General features: G+C 34.6%; 2 protein-coding genes across 2 annotated transcripts; both read right to left on the reverse strand.

Moving 5' to 3' along the window:
• Positions 1–835: 835 nt before the first annotated feature.
• On the reverse strand, positions 836–12992 carry LOC120626801 (FK506-binding protein 59). The gene is made up of 7 exons (XM_039894552.1): positions 12672–12992; positions 10057–10199; positions 7832–7952; positions 6470–6862; positions 5694–5965; positions 4900–5010; positions 836–2737 (listed from the first exon to the last, which is right to left on the reverse strand). The coding sequence occupies exons 1-7, from the start codon at positions 12871–12873 to the stop codon at positions 2561–2563; spliced, it is 1419 nt and encodes a 472-aa protein (XP_039750486.1). The 5' UTR covers positions 12874–12992; the 3' UTR covers positions 836–2560.
• Positions 12993–14753: 1761 nt separating this feature from the next.
• Positions 14754–18007, reverse strand: LOC120626974 (glucosidase 2 subunit beta). The gene has a single exon (XM_039894792.1). The coding sequence runs from the start codon at positions 17980–17982 to the stop codon at positions 17413–17415; it is 570 nt and encodes a 189-aa protein (XP_039750726.1). The 5' UTR covers positions 17983–18007; the 3' UTR covers positions 14754–17412.
• Between the last annotated feature and the right edge of the window lie 334 nt (positions 18008–18341).

The raw sequence follows: 18341 nt of genomic DNA on the forward strand, positions 1-18341 counted from the left end.
TCTTGTAAATCACCCTCATCCTTAAACACACCCTAGGGTCCGTGTTGTCGTCCCCTTTTTTCTAGATACCAGGATAGTTTTCTTAGCTTTTTCCTTTTTTGTTTCCCCGCTTCTGCTTCTTACCTCTTCCAAGATGTCCTCCTTTTTTCTCTAAAATAAATGTCTATGACCAACTTCGTGTCGTCTTTCTTGGTGTTGCCAGCAATACCTGAGCTTTCTTTATTAAAACTATGTATAAATCTGCTTATATATCACTATACTCTAAGTATTTATGTTCATTATTCATAAAAATATTCATCAGTCATCTTAGTACCCATGACACAAGCTACGCTTACTTTGGGGCTAGATGGCGATGTGTGTAATGTCGTAGTTTATTTATTTATCCTGGGAAAATTTACGGTTCCCGCGGGAGACATGAAAAACCGCGTACGCGCCGCGGGTAACAGCTGGTACATTATTTAAATAGCATATTGAACAGTAGTAGTTCTCTCATTATCTACAGAGTGCCGTTAACTCGATCGCGTAAAGTTAACTTTGATTTATATGGAAACGATAGAGCGCTATCTAGTTAAATGCTGAGAAACAGTGTTGTGTAATGATATATGTAAAATCTCACGCCTCTAACCCGGGGTGGAGTAGGAAAAGTATAGTACTACTCAATTAAGTCTTACATCTGAAGATTTTGGATTAGATTTCTTTTTCCAAGCGAAACCGGAGGATTTATCTCGCGAGGACATCGGACCCAAAACCCTACCAGGGCGTTCAGGCTGCTTAAAAAACCATCATTTTTATACAACCACGTTAACTATTGCGAAAGGATTAAAAAACAACTCAATAGACAGATTTTTTTCTTTATTTATATATAAAACAGTAACCCCAATAGTTCAATACAGACACGAATAAAAAAAAAAGTTTTAAAATGTACAGATTCCATTAAACGACATCGACATACAAATACTAGTATGGAAAGACAAACTTTAAATGTGAAAACCTAGCTATTTCATTAAAATCTAAAACTTTTAACAATCATCTAATAGGTAAATGGAATGAATTAATTTGCATATCCTTTAATTTATAAACTTCTAAAGCCTGACAAGGAAAATAAAAATCCCCGGTCTATGGGCGTCAATATTAGCTTGGCAATACATGTGACAGAGTAAGTGTATGGCAAAAAAAATAGTTCCATTTTTTTCCGCAATATGGCGGTTTTTATTTTCCTGGTCAGACTTTATAAACGTTAAGCTTAAAACGAATATAATCCATTGAAAATTAGGTACACCTAAAATAAGACTGAGAATAATCAAAAATTTACATTCACTGCTAAATATGTAAAGTTCTATTTTTGGTGCTGAGATCTTTATGTATATGCAAGTAATACAGTGGGAATAATATTTGATCAAACCACATTGTAATAAAAACGTGCATATTATTACTTATCAAGCTGAACATTTATCGTGCCATGCGGTCGCCGGTCACTCGTGCAAAAATTTATCTTTTGATTATTATTTGATTTACAAAATGAACCATAGGTCGTTTGTTTTAAAGATTACTTTTGTCTGCACTTGCAGCGGCAACCACTGTCCGGACTGTATTATCCCTAATCATTATTATAACTAATTATTTATTTGTACTATCACGCAAAAACACTCACAGATTGGATCTTCAACTATAAAAGAATTTTCAAAAGCTGTCGACGATTGACAAAGATGTCGGAGAGTATACATAAAAAATATACTGTATAACATGGAATCTTCTCCTTTCATTAAGTCTGTTAAAAAGAGCTCTGACGTACAATTGGCAGGGTGGGCAATTTATAAAAACGTATGCAAAAGCGTGCGTTTATATTAGTTAATTAATTTGATTAAGTGAAATAGACATCAAACTTATATTAAACATATATTTCTCACGTAATTTGTATTAAGCGCCCAACTGCGCTGTGTCAATTCACATTGATGCAATAACAAAACGACACGTCGCGGATTTTTTTTCCCTGGTTATTAATAAAAATAATCTTTATTTCGGATATTCCATTAATTGTTTATTATTAAACTCGTATGTACTAATCGTAGAGCAGTTTTCGAGTAAGTATACAAAAACTGTAATAACAGAGTAAAATGGAACTTATCCGCTTTGTGTTGAATAATTGTTAAGTGAAAAATAATATGAAAAATAGTAAGTTCGCGGAGTATAGCAAATTAAGCATAATTTTCATAATACTAATGAAATTATAAAATAATTAATTCCTGCTTAAACCAATGGCAGTAAGCGAACAAAGCGTCGTTACACAAAGTAAATTGATACGTAACTAGTGGTAACAGAGTTCAGATTAAAATCTTTAGAGATCGATCCCAATGCATCAAAGGTCTCGGGACCGAGCTCTAGACATTGGAATCTGTATCTTATTACCACTAGACATGTGTGAATTTACAATGGGTAAAGAATAACTGGTCTGCCTTACCCGGTGTTTGTTGGATATAAAATCATCGGAGCTCTTTTTACGTGCCGCCCCCTAACTACGCCAATGTACGTTTGAACAAACATTTGGCCAAGCGTGCCCAGCTCACATGTTCTCGAACTGGCCGTCCTTGTCCAATAGCAGGATGTTGGGATTCTCCTTTTCGAACTCGGTGGGTTTGCGGTCCCGTTGCTCGTCGGTCCACTCGCCTTCACCTTTGCCCCACTCGCCGACCTTCTCGCCGATCATGTCGAACATTTGCTTCGCCTTCAACTTCTCCTCCTGAGAAACAAGTCCATAATTCGTCGCGTATACTATAAATGCGACAGTCGCGTAAACGTTATTGATAGCGCATTGGCTAGAAGCTCGACTTCACTTTGAATTTTCTTCCCATTATAAAATTAAATTTTACTTTTTTTTAATAAAACTTCTTTAGAATCGTTGTGATTTCGAACGGGATGCAACGGAAAAAACGTCAGGTAAGAGACACAAATACAAAAATGTGTAGAATGAAGCCGGCAAAGAATGAGACAGAAATATACATACTATTTTATCTGTTATTTTCCTATTTATGTTACAAAGGGAACCGAATAATATCTAGATAAAGAAACAAACACATAAATATACATTTACACACACATGGACAGATTGAGATAGAAAACGTTATACATTTTTTTACCTATTCTAGTTACCATGGAGACTAAATAATAAGCCTTACATTTATCCTAACAGTTCGGTTACTCTACATGCACCTCATTCTCTCGCAGGCTACTTTACAGAAGTTACACTTCCGCCGTGTGTGAATAAATTGCACAGGATTTTTTTTCTAATATATCATTTTCTAACAGGATTTCCCTCAAATCGGCAGATACTGACAGATTAAGGGGGTACATAAGTTAGTATCCGGAACATTAAGCTCAGTCAGAACCTTTTTATTTTATTTTAATTTATTTTTCTTTAATTGGAATACCAACAGTTGTAGAAACAAAATAGTTAACAAATTGGTTCACTTAAAACTAAGAACTGGTTTCCACAGATAAGTCTTATATAAACAAGGGTACCTGATAGAACCCAGCAAAAACGCAGCAAACTATAACTAAGTATTAAGTTTACCTAGCATGCAAAAGTTTATCTACTAAGTTGCGACGTACACTGTTCACATTACCATAAAATAAGTCAATTTCGGGATCATTGTAAACAGAATTAAGAAGGCGAGAGACACGGATTACAAAGTAATTAAGTAAGAGACAAACATTGGCAATGTTTCTACGTGTATGAAGGGGTACAAGGTGTAAATCCGTACATGATATTTCGTAGGGAGTTATAGTTATAGGAAGTTTTATTGGCAGTTTGGCACGACACATAATAGAATTAATTTATTAAATAATAAGTAGTATATAAGTTATTCCGTATAACTTATTATTTAATAAATTAATTCTATTATGTGTCGTGCCAAACTGCCAATAAAACTTCCTATAACTATAACTCCCTACGAAATATCATGTACGGATTTACACCTTGTAAACAACACAAACAGACAGATACGGATCTGTCTGTTTGTGTTGCTCTGCTGGTAAATAAGCATATTCTATCCCATTCTATTTAATTCATTAATTATTATTTTATATTAGTTGTTGTGCGTTATAGCCCAGTTTTTATTCATTTATTTTATTTATTTACATAAAGATTACAAAAAAAAAATACTTGTAGCTAGCATCAGAAAACTATCCAGGTTTGTAATATATGCTAACAGAGTATTAAGTCTAGGTACGTTAACTACCGAGCATTTTTGCCACCAGTTTACCATGTTCTGTATGTGTAAGTGACTTAAAAAGAAGGATTTCAGTTTTTTCTTAATTTTACGAGGGTTAATATCGTTTTGTACATCAGTAGTCAGGGTAATTCATTAATAAGGCGAGGCTAGGTAAACGTTCGTGCGCCCGCCATACCTATTGAACGCGCCCGAAGTGCATAACCGGCCTCGACTGACGGCCCGCGTCCATACAGGATGTTGTACTTTGTTCCAGTATATGTTATTGAAAAAGTTTTCTTTTGAAATTGAATATTTCAACTGTACTGGTATAACTTTACACTGTTTAAAAAGTTCAAGTTGTTAGTAGGACTGCGACTACACTTTCGAGGGTGCGAGTTCGAATCCCAGCACACACCTCTAATGTTTCTTAGTTATGTGAGTTTTGAGTGATAAGAATATCACTTGCTTCAACAGTGAAGGAAAACATCGTGAGGAAACCTACATGCCTAAGAGTTCTCCATAATGTTCTCAAAGGTGTGTGAAGTCCACCAGTCTGCACTGGGCCAGCGTGGTGGACTACGGCCTTAATCCTTTCTCATTGCGGGGTATGTATGGGTCGATATGATGATTTTAAATTAGGAGATCAACACTTATTAAATTTCAATTAAAAGCGTTTAAAGTTACCGCTTACCTGGGCGTCTTTCTTCGCAAACTTGTCGAACATGTTCGCGTACATGGTCTTCTCGAGCTGTTTCTGCTTCTGGAGCGTGGCGCGACACACCAGGATCTGATTGGCCGCCGCCTGCGAGCACACCACAGTAACGCGCGTGATTGGTTGATAATGAAGCAGACAAGCACGCCATTGGTCGAAAATAATTTTAACTAATGTAATAAAATAGAGTTATTATGTGCTTATCAGCATTCGAACAATAGGTATGTAATTTGCGGTTACCAAATTGCCTAATAACCTTTTTGCGTTATTGAGTATGTCCAGAAACTCGGAATTCTACTTAATTTGTAACTTTTCTTTTTTTTTTTTTTTTTTTTCTATTTTTTGTAAGAACTATCGCCATGTTTATTTCTGCCGCTAAGCAGCATCGTTGCAATGCTGTGTTCCAGTCTGAAGGGCGTGGTTGCCGGTGTACACCCTTCGCGTCAAATTCATGGACACACGGCCGCATGTTGGAGGACTCCTTGCATATCTTGTGAAGCGTTGCTCTGTTTATATGGTTTCCTCACACCTGATGGTTGGTCCTTGGTCCTCCAATTAGAGTGATTATGTGCTTTTTATTATCATATTGTTCGAATGCTGATATTTGAACAATAAGATAACAAACATAAAAAAATAATGCTTTTTTTTTTGACGGCTCGCGGTTTATTCTTATCTATTTTAAATGTTTTACCAAATTGCCCAATAACCTTTTGGCAAACAATTAATATAATAGAGCCAAGTTAAATTCTAATTTTCACATAGCGATGTGTTACCTTATTCTGTGGCTCAGCTTCCACGACCTTCTCAAAGTCTTTCAACGCCTGATCCGCCTCGCCCAGCGCTAGCAAGGCCTGGCCTCGCCTGAACAGGCCCTTCACGTTATTAGGGTCAAGGTTCAGTGCTTTCGTGGCATGGTCCTTTGCCTCGTAGTGGTGCGGTGGTGTCACCTTGAGGTACACTAGTGCCAGATTGAGGTGCACCGACACCAGCAGAGCTTTAGCGCGTGTTTTGTGTTCTTCTGTGTCGAAGGTGTTGCTGGGTATGTCTGTGGAAAGATATATATACAACGTGTAGCAGAATAATGAAATAATATTGAAGGATTTACAAGTATATTTCATAAGGAATCGCCCTGTAAAAATGTTAAATCAAAATAAGCATATGTATATATAATACAATACAAACTAATTTAAAACCTGTCGATTCCGAAATTTTTTATATGCATTTTAAATCTAGAAAAATACGATTGATTATGATAGCTTTCGTTTTCAAAGACAACATCTGAAAGCATCGTTCATGCTTTTCTTGTACCAGTCAGATTCGGTTACAGTCACATCAGAAGTCAGAAGTCAGACGACTCAGAAGGTATGAACGTGTAATGTTTTCTTTTTACTGTCAGAAAAACTTTTAAAAGTGCTTTTTCTATTACTCAAGCGGTCCGCTATCAACGGGTTTCTGACAGTAAATACAAAACATTAAACTTTCAAACCTTCTTGTGGCCTATAGCCGTAAACAACCTGCCCGGGTTAATAACATCAGCCTATCAACTTACCATCTAACAAAGACACGACTTTCTTATACTTCTTAATGGCCAGTTGAAACTTGCTCTCTTTAAAATAGTTAGTGCCACTCTCCTTCAACACATTCGACTGCTCCAACTTCTCCTCTGTATCCATCTGCCAGACCTCTTTGCTCTTCTCGAAGCTGACCAACCTCACCACATATTCTACGACAGAATTGGGCGGTACCCCCAACTTCTTATTACCCTCGGATTTGAAGCCGTATTTCGGTTGGATGGTTAACTTGGATTTTTCTCCTTGGTTGAACTTCTCCAGGGCCCTCTCGACTCCCTCGCAAATATCACTGGCCAGCCCGTCGCCGAGCACAAAGGTAACTGTGCGAGCGTCGAACACTTTGCCGTCGGGGAGTTTACCCTCCAGTTCGACTGAAATTAATTACGTAGGGTATTTATCTGAATACACGTTGTCGTTACTTGTTAGTACTTAGTGCCGCTAAATAAGGCTGAGTGAACTCAAACTATTAATAAACATTCTACAACGTGTAACAGAATTACGAAATAATATTGAAGGATGCATAAGTCTAATTCATAAGGAATCACCCTGTAAAAATATTAAATCCATAGAAGCATATTTATTTTTCACTACAAACGAATTCAAGCATTATAAGTGTTTTCTTATGCCAACCCTGTTGAAAATAACAGACCGACAAACGCATAGTACCTACGCTAAGCGACGCGTATCTAATAAAGTGACAGGAGTCACATGATTTTAATTTTGCATGTCATGTTAGGGCTGTATCTGATTCCTTAAAGTAAAAACTATACTATACTGATGTAAAAAAATAGATAAAAACAATCCTTGATGCGGATTATATATCATGCTAAAATTTCAGCCGGTGCAGAACTTTTTGAGTTTTTGAAGCGTACACATACCAACATACCATTTTTTTATTATATATATAGACTAGCTGTTGCCCTCGACTTCGCCTGCGTTTGATTTTGTTTTTAAAGTATTCAGTATCGCTAAGCCTTAAATGAGTATACTAGTATATATATATAACATGTGACTGTCAATTAATTATAGACAAATAATTTGCAATAAAATAAAATTGCGACTATAATTAAAGATCTAAGCTACCCTATCTCTAAGTTGGACCAGACTGCTCACGGCGTGCCAATTTAATTTAAAATCGGTTAAGTAGTTTAGGAGTCCATCGCGGACAAACATCGTGACAGGAGATTTATATATATTAAGATTTATTTATTATTTATGTACCATAAATTGTGTTTGTGAACATAAGATACATGAAGTGTACAAAGGAAAGCTTATCTCTATAAGAGATCTCTTCCAGCTATATATTAAGATTATAAAATTAAAAAAAGAGCTTTGCTTACCGGTAACTTCAGCACCATCGTTGGGACAGGTAGGGTCTGAACCCTCTTCGATCTTATGGCGAAGGATGCCCTTATTTTTGTTTGGACTCAAGTCCTCTTCCGCCCAGTCGATCATTTCGATCTAAAACAATTAGAGGTTTAATTTTTTTTTTTATTTTTTTTTGCCTCTTCGATCTATTGGCTTCTAATAACTAATCAACTATAGATTAACCAACATTTTAGACTTCTAGCTATAGAGTTAACCAATCGACATAAGGCAGTCTAAGTCACTTTGTATTTTTAAGAAAGCTGTCAAAAACCACTAGTTTATTACATTGAAGATGACTTGCAATAGTATTTACAGTTGTTAATGTATGTTATATTATATAATATTAGTTTATTATTTTTTTTTTCTTTAATATTTATTATATTATGTATTATTTTATTTGTGTAATCTAGTTTAAGTATTAGTGTGTAGTTATTAGTATGTATTTTTTTTTTAAATATGCACAACCGGCAGTATGTTATCCTTTTGTTTTCCTTATCCTAAGGTTGCCTGGAAGAGATCGCTACAAAGCGATAAGGCCGCCTTTTTGTATACTTCTTCTGTCTGTGTTTTCTTTTATTCTTCTTCTGTATTTTTATTTGTGTGAAAATAAAGAGTATAAATAAATAAAAAAGGTTTAATTGTATTGCCTCTTTGGTCTATTGGTTAAGTTCTTTGTTTTTTAGCGTGGTGGAGAAGCTTTATCTGGGACTTCCCGGCTGTAAAGTGCGTTATCATTGCAACACATTATCGGCCCACTACAGGGCACGGGTCTCCTCTCAGAATGAGAAGGGTTAAGGCCGTAGTCAAATTCAAAATTTCTTTATTCATGTAGGCCTATCACAGGCACTTATGAAGCGTTTATACATGTATGTTTACATAATTGTAAGGGGATGGTGATAACTTCGTTCGCTAACTTAAACCTAAAGCTACGTATGTCTCTCAATAAGTTGAAAGTTTATAATAATAATAAATATTACTTAAACGATAAAAAAGCTTGGGTGTGAATTGCTCTAGTTTCATAGCTTAATATAAATAAACTGTGAGATGGTGATAACAAAAAAAAATACCCATCTAAGTTTCTTGTGGGCTCTTCTTAGACCAGGGCGCGTTAGGAACCCTCGTAGCTATAGGTTTCAGTTGTCGAACGAAGTTATCACCATTACACAATTAGGTATGTAAACATATAATACGTATGAAAGCTTCATAAGTGACTGTGATAGGGCTAAATGAAAAAAGAATAATTGGATTTAATAATAAATAGAAAAGAATAAAAAATAAATCTCAAAAGCTTTCGCTTGGTTGTTGGATCAAGGGTGGGATACAGAAACCCTGACAGCCGCCAATTGCTTGGGTAAAGCCCCGCAAGCGGAAGAGTGATTTTTTTAAACAATTTAATATCATTAATGAAAATTTTAAATGTAAATAAATAAATAATAGAGATAAAAAATAATAACAATCATTTATTGGGTTAAAAATAATGGATACAACATTAACATGCATGCCATACCCATCCATGCGGACGGAAAATCTGTGTTTTCCAGTCTTTTTATTTTTTTTCAAAAAAAAAAAAAAAAAAAAAGACTCGGTGTCTTTCCCTACAAAGGCGGCTTGTTTATTTTAAACTTAACTTTCGTCATTTATAATTTTTTCAATCTTTAAAAACTCCTGGCTCCATAGCTGGTGCATTCTCAGGTGACGTAGACTTAACAATGAACGAAAATATGTATTGTAAAAGAAACAGGTTCACTTAATAAGAAATCTAAAAATTTTAAATTTGAACTAATAACAACTTTGAACACGTATTTAAAAGGTGGCTCGTTTATGAGAAACTTTAACAACGCTTTTTTAGCTTATCTTTGAACGATTTAAATGATTTCTGGCAAAAAATCTCTTTAGGTAGACTATTCTATAGAAATGCTTACTTAGTTCTGTTCTTGGGTAATTTATGCCATTTTGTGTATTTAGATGTGTTTTTAGTTCTAACAGTTATTTGTGTATGTATACGGCTTCGGTAAATATTTTTCTTACTTGTATGCATGTTTTATATTTATGCAACTGGCTTAGGGAAAGTAGGTATATTGTTTGTTTTATAAAGTTATTTAGCCTACTAGCTATAATCTTGCTGCAACAAGGTTTTGTTTTGAGAAATTTGAACAGTAAAAATAAGCTTGATTAAACAAACAGGTTAAGTGATTACCTCGAACTGCAGAGTGGCGTTGGGCGGGATCTTGGGTGGGCTGCCTTGGGCGCCGTACGCGTACTCGGGCGCGCACGTGAGCACACAAACCTCTCCTTTTTTCATCGTCGCAACGCCGATATCCCATGATTTGATGACTTTGCCTATAGGAATAAAAGAATTGGTATCAACATCATCAACCCCTTACCGGCCAAATACAGGGCACGGGTCTCCTCCCACAATCATAAAGGGTTAAGGCTGTAGCCCACCACTCTGGCACAGTGCGGTTCGGTGGACACCAAACCTTCGAAAGCATTATGGACAACACTCAGGCACGCAGGATTCCTTTTCCTTTCCTTCACCGTTAAAGTAAGTGAAGTGAGTATTTTAATTACAATTTATATGGTCAACACCAGGAGCCTAGTGGTTAAAAAAAGAATGCATTCTAGTTTTTGGTATTCTATGTGATATATCAAACAAACCAAAATAGATTATACAATTTTTCTATTCATATATAACTTTGAATTAGACGATGAATAATAAAAATAAATAAAGTAGTATAAACATGTACACTATTTCTTAATTATGACATTTTTCAGTGTGAGAAACTGTTTTTGATTAGTTTGTCTTCAATCCACCCTACAACCGAATTGTCACTAATTCTGGATAGAAGCAGGCATTACTCTGCGGAATTCCATGATATATTATGAAAAACATGCTCCAAAAAATATAATATAATATATATATATACACATAAAAATATCCTCTCGAAGTGCAGGAGAATATAGTGTAATTTATAATTTCTTCTATGTTTATGCTACACACCAAACAGATCTTTGGCAATGTACCCTCTACGCACGTTTCGCTCCGAAACCTGAGCATCCTCAGCTATATTTATATACATGTGCATAACTTTTTTAAGGGTACATGCTGGGATTCGAACTTGGCCCCCCTAAAGTGTAGTTGTAGTCCTACCCATTGGGCTACCCGGGGTAATGTATATGTTAACGAAACTAACACTATTATTATTAATTTTTATTATTATTCATTAGTAACATTTTGCCTGACAACCTGATACTGTTCAGAAGGAATTGTTACATTGCACAGCCATAGGTTTACAAACTTACACTTTCAAGTTGGGGTTCACGAACAATATGGACAGGTTAGTCATGAAAAACTATTGATTTATATAGCTGTTCAATGTTAGAGGGAAAAAATACTGATACTTAACTGCAGATGAAATAATATTTTATGTGAACAAATTTACATAACAGAAAAAAAAATGGCAATCCACTTAAATTATCTGCTTACTACCCTACTGGCAAAGACGTGCTGCCAAGTGTTCTTGTACAATGTTGCATAGTAAACAACTAGAGGTTTGGGTTTAATATAACTGCCATACCTCTCTAACAGGTTAGCCCACACCATCTCTGTCAAAAGCTTACTTGTAGCAAAATAAAAAATAAATTTAGGTGACCTTTCATCTCATAGAAATTACAAAGCTAGGAGCACAACAATTCATCTTTTCCACAGCTTTATCAACTTGCTGTGGCACGCAAAAGTGGAAATAATATCCAAATAAAATATGTGTAATAATAATAGGGTCTGAACTCCTCCTATTCCATTTTCCTGTGTTTAAGCAGGTGGACATGTTAATTACATCCCCTTCCCTTGTCAGAAGATATAATTTTTGTCTCCTGCCTATGCCCTGCTAATAAGTCCCAAAGGTAGACATTAGTTTCTTAAGTTTTTAGGAATCTATAGTCTTTATTCTAGACACAAAGAGAATACATCTGACCTCTAGGGTCACCCTCATTCACAATGCATCAAGGTTATGACGTACCACATTATACACAAAATATGTTAATAGCTTCAATATTCGTCGTCAAGGCAAGCATTATGTGGCAGTTGTTATTTGCATTTCATAATTTATATCACTGGCTCATTGGTGGTTATCATGTTTGAACTACGGATCAGAAGATTCTGGGCTTGAATCACAGGTTTGGTAATAATTTTTATGCATCAATTTCGGGTTACCAAATTTACAGTATCACCCAAAGTTAGGAAATAGGTAGTGTCCACCTTCCTTCCCTACAGCCACACTCCTGGTGTTACATGCACTACAAAGTAGCTTTCGGTGCCGAGTATTATTACTAAAATGGGATAATAATGTGGAGTATCGAAAATAGATTTTATTATGTTATCATCAATATCCTATAACAGTCCAGTACTCCTTTAGTCGCCTATGACGACCCCTATAGGAAGTGGACAGATGGTAAAAACTGTTTTCTAATCTGCAATGGGGTGATCGCAGATCAGAATACATTTGGGATGGCAAACCACCAACTACAACAGAATTAACAATCTACTAACTTCTATTTGTTAAAAAAAATATTAAAGATAAGAAAAACCTACATTCGTAATTATTCAAATCTCTATAAATTTCATTTGTAATTATTTTGTAAAAAAATAATATATTTATCTTTATTTTCTTTGTTTCTACTTCTAAATAAAGTGTTTACAATAAATAGTAATGAAAAGATTATTTTTGTAAAAACTAAATAGAAAAAACAGACTATAGGTGGATAATTCTGTAGGTACTAACACAAAGATTCTTTCGAGAAAAATCGTCTAACCTTTGCCAAGTTGAAAGTCGAATGGTTCATTCCGGTCTCGGCTAGAATCGAACTTGGTTCCATCTAGGAGGGTTCCAACGTAATGCACGGTAACCTGAGAGCCGGCACTTGGGGTTTCGGTCCCTGCGCCCTCCTTGGTAATACGTTTAAGCACCCCACGGTCACCCGCCTCTGTAATATCAACCCCTTCGTCCACAGTCATGTTCAAAGCCTTCGATTTTTAAACTTGCTGTAAGAACTCTTTAGAAATTGAATTAATATTTTTGCAGTGCCGTGCGGTGCGCCCTCGACCACAGAACAATATTAGTGATTAGTATTACTCCAACCATCGACCACAGAACAATATTACTCCAAGGAGCCTCGCACTCGACACTAGGTTTTCTTACTTTTCTTCAAAGTACTAAAGTAGTGATGTTGTAGCGATATTAATACAAAATTTTCTATCGATAGAATCGTAGCCTTGAAAATGTCACAGTATCGATGATTATATTGTTAAAAAATTGCTATCTTAACAATTATTGCTCAAATTCGATAGTACCTTTGCAAAACCGTCGATAGGTACTGTCAAATTTAACAATTAATTTGAAATCGCGACTACTCAATTACATATAGTACATAAAATATTCTATCATATAGCGTGGCGAAGCATGACGCCACGCCGCCACCAATCAGGTTTACCCTTGCCTATAGATGTTGTTGTTAAAAGAAAAGTGTTAGGTATTTATGTGAAACATCAATAACACTTTTTCTTTCTTTCTCACAGATTAAACTTTTGATCAACATTATTATAACTATAATGAGAAACGTTACATATTTCGTTGATATATTACTATCGATAGTATTTTCACATGCCAAAGATTCACTTCAATTATTGTTATAGAACTATCGATTGTATGCCGAGATTAAAAATAATGATTTATAAGGTCAAGAATTATCGAAAGTTCTACAAAATAGAATTCTTGTAAGTCTTGGCTTGAATCACTGATTTCATCGACTTTGATTCATAAGATAAGACATTGGCTACCTTTTTTTTTTACTTGCATCGGCGCTCGGGTTCTTGTTTTTTAGGGATTTTGTGCTCTAGTGATGTTGGATTCAAACAGTTTCTTTCTGGTTTTGAACCTGGGTAGTGGACAGTGGGTTAAAATGGGGTTTTCGTCCGCTGGGTTCAATGTTTGCTTAGATTGGCGCACAAAAGTAAATGTAGTAACTTATTAGTATTTACAGTAACTTTGATTACCGCTTACAAGCGTTACTGTTAAAATAGGGTTCACGAGGGAAAAAAATCCCCATGCTACTCGGTGCTGTGCTCCGAGGACAGTTGTTATGTGCGAAAGATAGCTATACTAAGCCAGCTCCTTTGTCATACATTTTTATTTTATATAGTCCTGGTATAGATGTATTAATTTAAAACTCATTTTTCTTCTATTATGAAAATTCTTAATTATTAATTTTTCATAATATATCATGAAAGTAACGCCTGCTTCTCTTCATCTTTGATTTTACTTCCTTTTCAGATATACTGCTATAATTTAACATAGGACCGTAAAATTTCAATATAACGTAAAAGTACCATTAATTTATGCAACAACAGTTTCCGAGGTCCTGGGTTCGATTCAAAGTCAAAGTCAAAGTCAAAGGCGGAATTCGCTCTCTCGGTCAATCGCGGCCTAACACTTTGTTAAAAATATAAAAACATGAAAATTTGTTTATTTGCATTTTATTGTTAAGATACACCAATATACAAAATATTCACTTATAATACCACAAGAGCTTCAAAATTATCGGGTATTTCCCGATAGGTTCGTTGCAAACAAATGAAGGATTCAGGAAAAATCACTCGCGCTTCGCGCTCGTGATTTTTTACTTGACTACTACTTGAAAAACTTGACGACTTTATTTGTTTGCAGGGAACCTTGAGGGAAATGCCAGATAATTTTGAAGCTCGTGTGGTATTCGGGGGATTATTTTTCCGTCCCAAATGTCGGCCAATAGAATTGCACCATGAGACGAAATGTACAGTTAACAAATAAGAATTTCATAATGAATAAATATAGCAAAATATATATATAGCAACTACCAGAGAAAATTTTCAAAAAATTATCAGTATGATACCATGTAGGTTGTACCACGTGACGTCGAATGGTGCAATTCTATTGGTCGATATTTGGGTCGGAAAAATAATCAGAAGTATTTACATTTTTCGCATGCTGGTTTAATGAAGTGTTGAAATATCTAAATAAGTACCTATCAGTCTTTTATGTTTCAAAATATGAATCGTAATTGTTCTCCTGTGTTATTCTAGTGTTAGACAAGTTTTAAAAGCGTTTTATTGATTATTTAATGTAAAACAAGTTTAAGTAGGTATCTTTGGGGTGATGAATTATCAGCTATTAAGCATAAAGGTTAGGGATTCATTTGTAAATGAGTAGAGAAACACTTTATTTTTTTCCATAGGAATGGTCTGTAAAATTCAGAAAAGAAGGTATGTTCTGTATTAAAAGGCTTATTAGGATATAGGGAGCCAGTAAGTAGGTATATCTAACCGTCCCTTTTAAATGATCGTAAAAAGCTGCGATATGTACCTAACTGTAGCTTGACAACATTCCATTCACTATAACTTTTCCCCCATCTTATATAGAGCAGGGGTTCCCAACCTTTTTAAGCTCACGACACTGTAACTTAAGAAATTGTCACGGCGCCAACGCCTTAATCTAGCTTGTTGAAATAAATATGTACATCTTACCTGGTTAGTTAGGCAGATATACACAAATAATAAAATATTCTATTTTTTTCTTAAAAAAAACAAAAGCGGCGCGGCGTTGGAATTAAATTATTATTGTTGGATGGTTTTAAATACAGAAGGAACGCCTAGCGCTAACTATCAGGGCTTATATTTAAGGCTTTAAGTGGATAAATGATAGTGAATTGACTGTACAAGTATCATAAAAGTCCATTTTTTAATTACTGGAAAAACATACTGCTTCCAATACCTTCTACAGCACCTATTTAGTGCAAAATTTTGTTATGTTGAGTGTTAAATTTTAGTTAAATTTCATATTCAATCATAAAAAGTCAACTACTTAATACCTACTATGTTCTAAATAGTTTAAGGAATTTAATAAAAATTGTATAGTATCTGTTATTTTTATGCAATGCATAAAACCTATACTGGCATCACTTATACAAAATATATTTTTAACAACCAAAATCTTATGATATATCAGTTTCTCAGAAAAAGGTATCAAGGTTTCACCAGGGCTCTTTAGTAAATTAACTTAAAAGTAAAATTAAAGGTTCAAATTGTATCTAAAAATAGGTAATTGTTTTTTGGTTACTTAAGTCAGATCAACAAGAAATCAATCAATACATTATTTTCAGGAAGATTGTTTTTAACTTTATTTATCTTAAATCCATTATGGTGCCACCAGTAAAAATTTGATAGCTCATATTTCAAATCTATGAAGATTTACAAGAATTTTTTCTATAAGAGAATAATATTTATTACTAAAAACTATTTGTATTATGTCAGCTATTGATTTATACATGTTATTTACGTGGCCACACTTAAGCAAAAAAAGTGAGGGTAAACAGGCCACAGGCAAAGTATGGTTTTATTGGGATAGTTAACCACACACTCTTATAGGCACATGTTAAAGCCAGGCCTTGCAATGGCATTGCTCAATATGTACATCTGACATCATAAAAGTTCACAAACCAAAGTCTGTCATTGTACAATATACATACATGTAAATGAAAGCCAAAATAATACTGAGAGGCTTGAGAGGTACATTATTTACTGTCTCTAAGACTTATCTGTGAAAACGAAACGCTGATAGTTTTTGAGAAAACCATTGCCATAGTTTTTACTAAGTTAGAAAGAAATCAGATACAGTCCAAACATCACATGCAAAAGTAAAATTAAGTTACTCCTGTCACTTTATTAGGTATGCGTTGCGATCCGTAGGTGCAATGCTATGTTGGTCTTTTATCTTCAATAGGGTTTTCATGAGTAAACTGTAAGAATGTTATGAAGAAGTATAGAATATACTGATTTAATATTTTTGACTAAATATACTCATGCACCCTTTAACAGTATTCCTCATCTTGTCTATAGATATAAATTTACTTACAGGATGAACTGTTGTTATATATATAAAGTATTACCTATGGTTGTAAACAAATCAAGTAATGAAATGAAACAGCTGTAAAAGAAGTTCTAACTCCACAGGGTACATTGTGAAATGACAGCACTACTATTAAACCTTTAGTGATTATTGTACAAACATATTGTTACCCACCCCTCCTATTTGTTAACCTACAGTATCCTATTTACATTGTGGTGTTTCAAGGTGCTTAACAAAGGCGGATGTTGAGAGGTAATACAAATAACATGAGTTACAAATTTGTGTTGATCGTAGAAAAATGGCAGCTTGAATTTGATGATTTGTGCTCTACTTAACTATTATAGCCAATTTAAAGATCTGGTTTCATCAAGTAAATAATAAATCAAATTAAAATTCTGGTATATTATCTGAATCATATTAAAAAAACTTTTTCAAAATAATTTGATCCAAACCATAACTTTTCTACAATCTAAACCATGACAATATAGAACAATAAAGCATTCATCAGAGCAACATCAAAATACTTTATAAGTTACTTTATTAAGCTGCATATCTGAGCTTAATGTTATTTTATAAATATTTACAACCATTTTTACAACCTTAATTGAAAGGAATTACTTTTTACAAACATTAAAACACTTTGGGGTATAATATCTATAGAGTCCAGATGAACTCTGACTTAGCAGTTTCCCCTCATTTATCCATTCATCGGAACCGTCGCAGCAATCGCAAATACCATCATTTACTTTACTTGATGGCACTTCGAATATTTCCTTCTTTTTTTTATTTTGGGTATCGCAATAGAAAACACCAGTAGGACATGCACTGGTGCTTGGTTCGTCAGACCCATCTTCACAGTCGCAATAATCATCGTTCAATTGCTCAAAAGGTATACGTTGATCCGACGTTCGACATTTAAATTCATTTTTTGAATCCGGTCTGTAATGCGCGATTTTTGTATATAGCACTCCTCGTAACATACCATTTTCGTTTATGTACTTATCTTCTTCTGATCTAAGGTGCAAGACTTCTTTAATAGTATCATGGTCTAGCACTGGAATCACTCTGTAGCTTTCGTTTACTTCCGATGTGATGGTGAAGAAGAAATAAAGCTGATAGAGAATGTAACATGACACCATGCAAGATGTGATGATGATAACATTTTTCTTCTTCTTAAGCCCCATTTTAAAAGTTATTACTGTTGTAATAAAAAATTAAAAATTCAAACCTGACTTATATTTATTCATTTTATTTTCTTCGCTAAGTTAGAGGTTATTATTTTTAAAATTTTTACAGAAATCAGAATTTTTTATTTTGTAAATAAAAGGTAAATATCAATCATGTTCTATTGACTAGACATAGACAGTTGCTAGCGTGCACAGATAGCGAATAGTAAGGATCACGGACCATAGTGGCATAGACCCCAGATCCCCATAGCCCTGTGCCATAGCCCATAGTTTAGGTTTTATCTGTATACAGAGAGCTGACATTTGTACTTTGAAAGAAGGAAAATATTATACCATTATCTATCAGACAAAAAAAA

This window comes from Pararge aegeria, chromosome 10 (assembly GCF_905163445.1).
Source record: "Pararge aegeria chromosome 10, ilParAegt1.1, whole genome shotgun sequence".
In the NCBI taxonomy this organism is placed as follows: Eukaryota; Metazoa; Arthropoda; class Insecta; order Lepidoptera; family Nymphalidae; genus Pararge; species Pararge aegeria.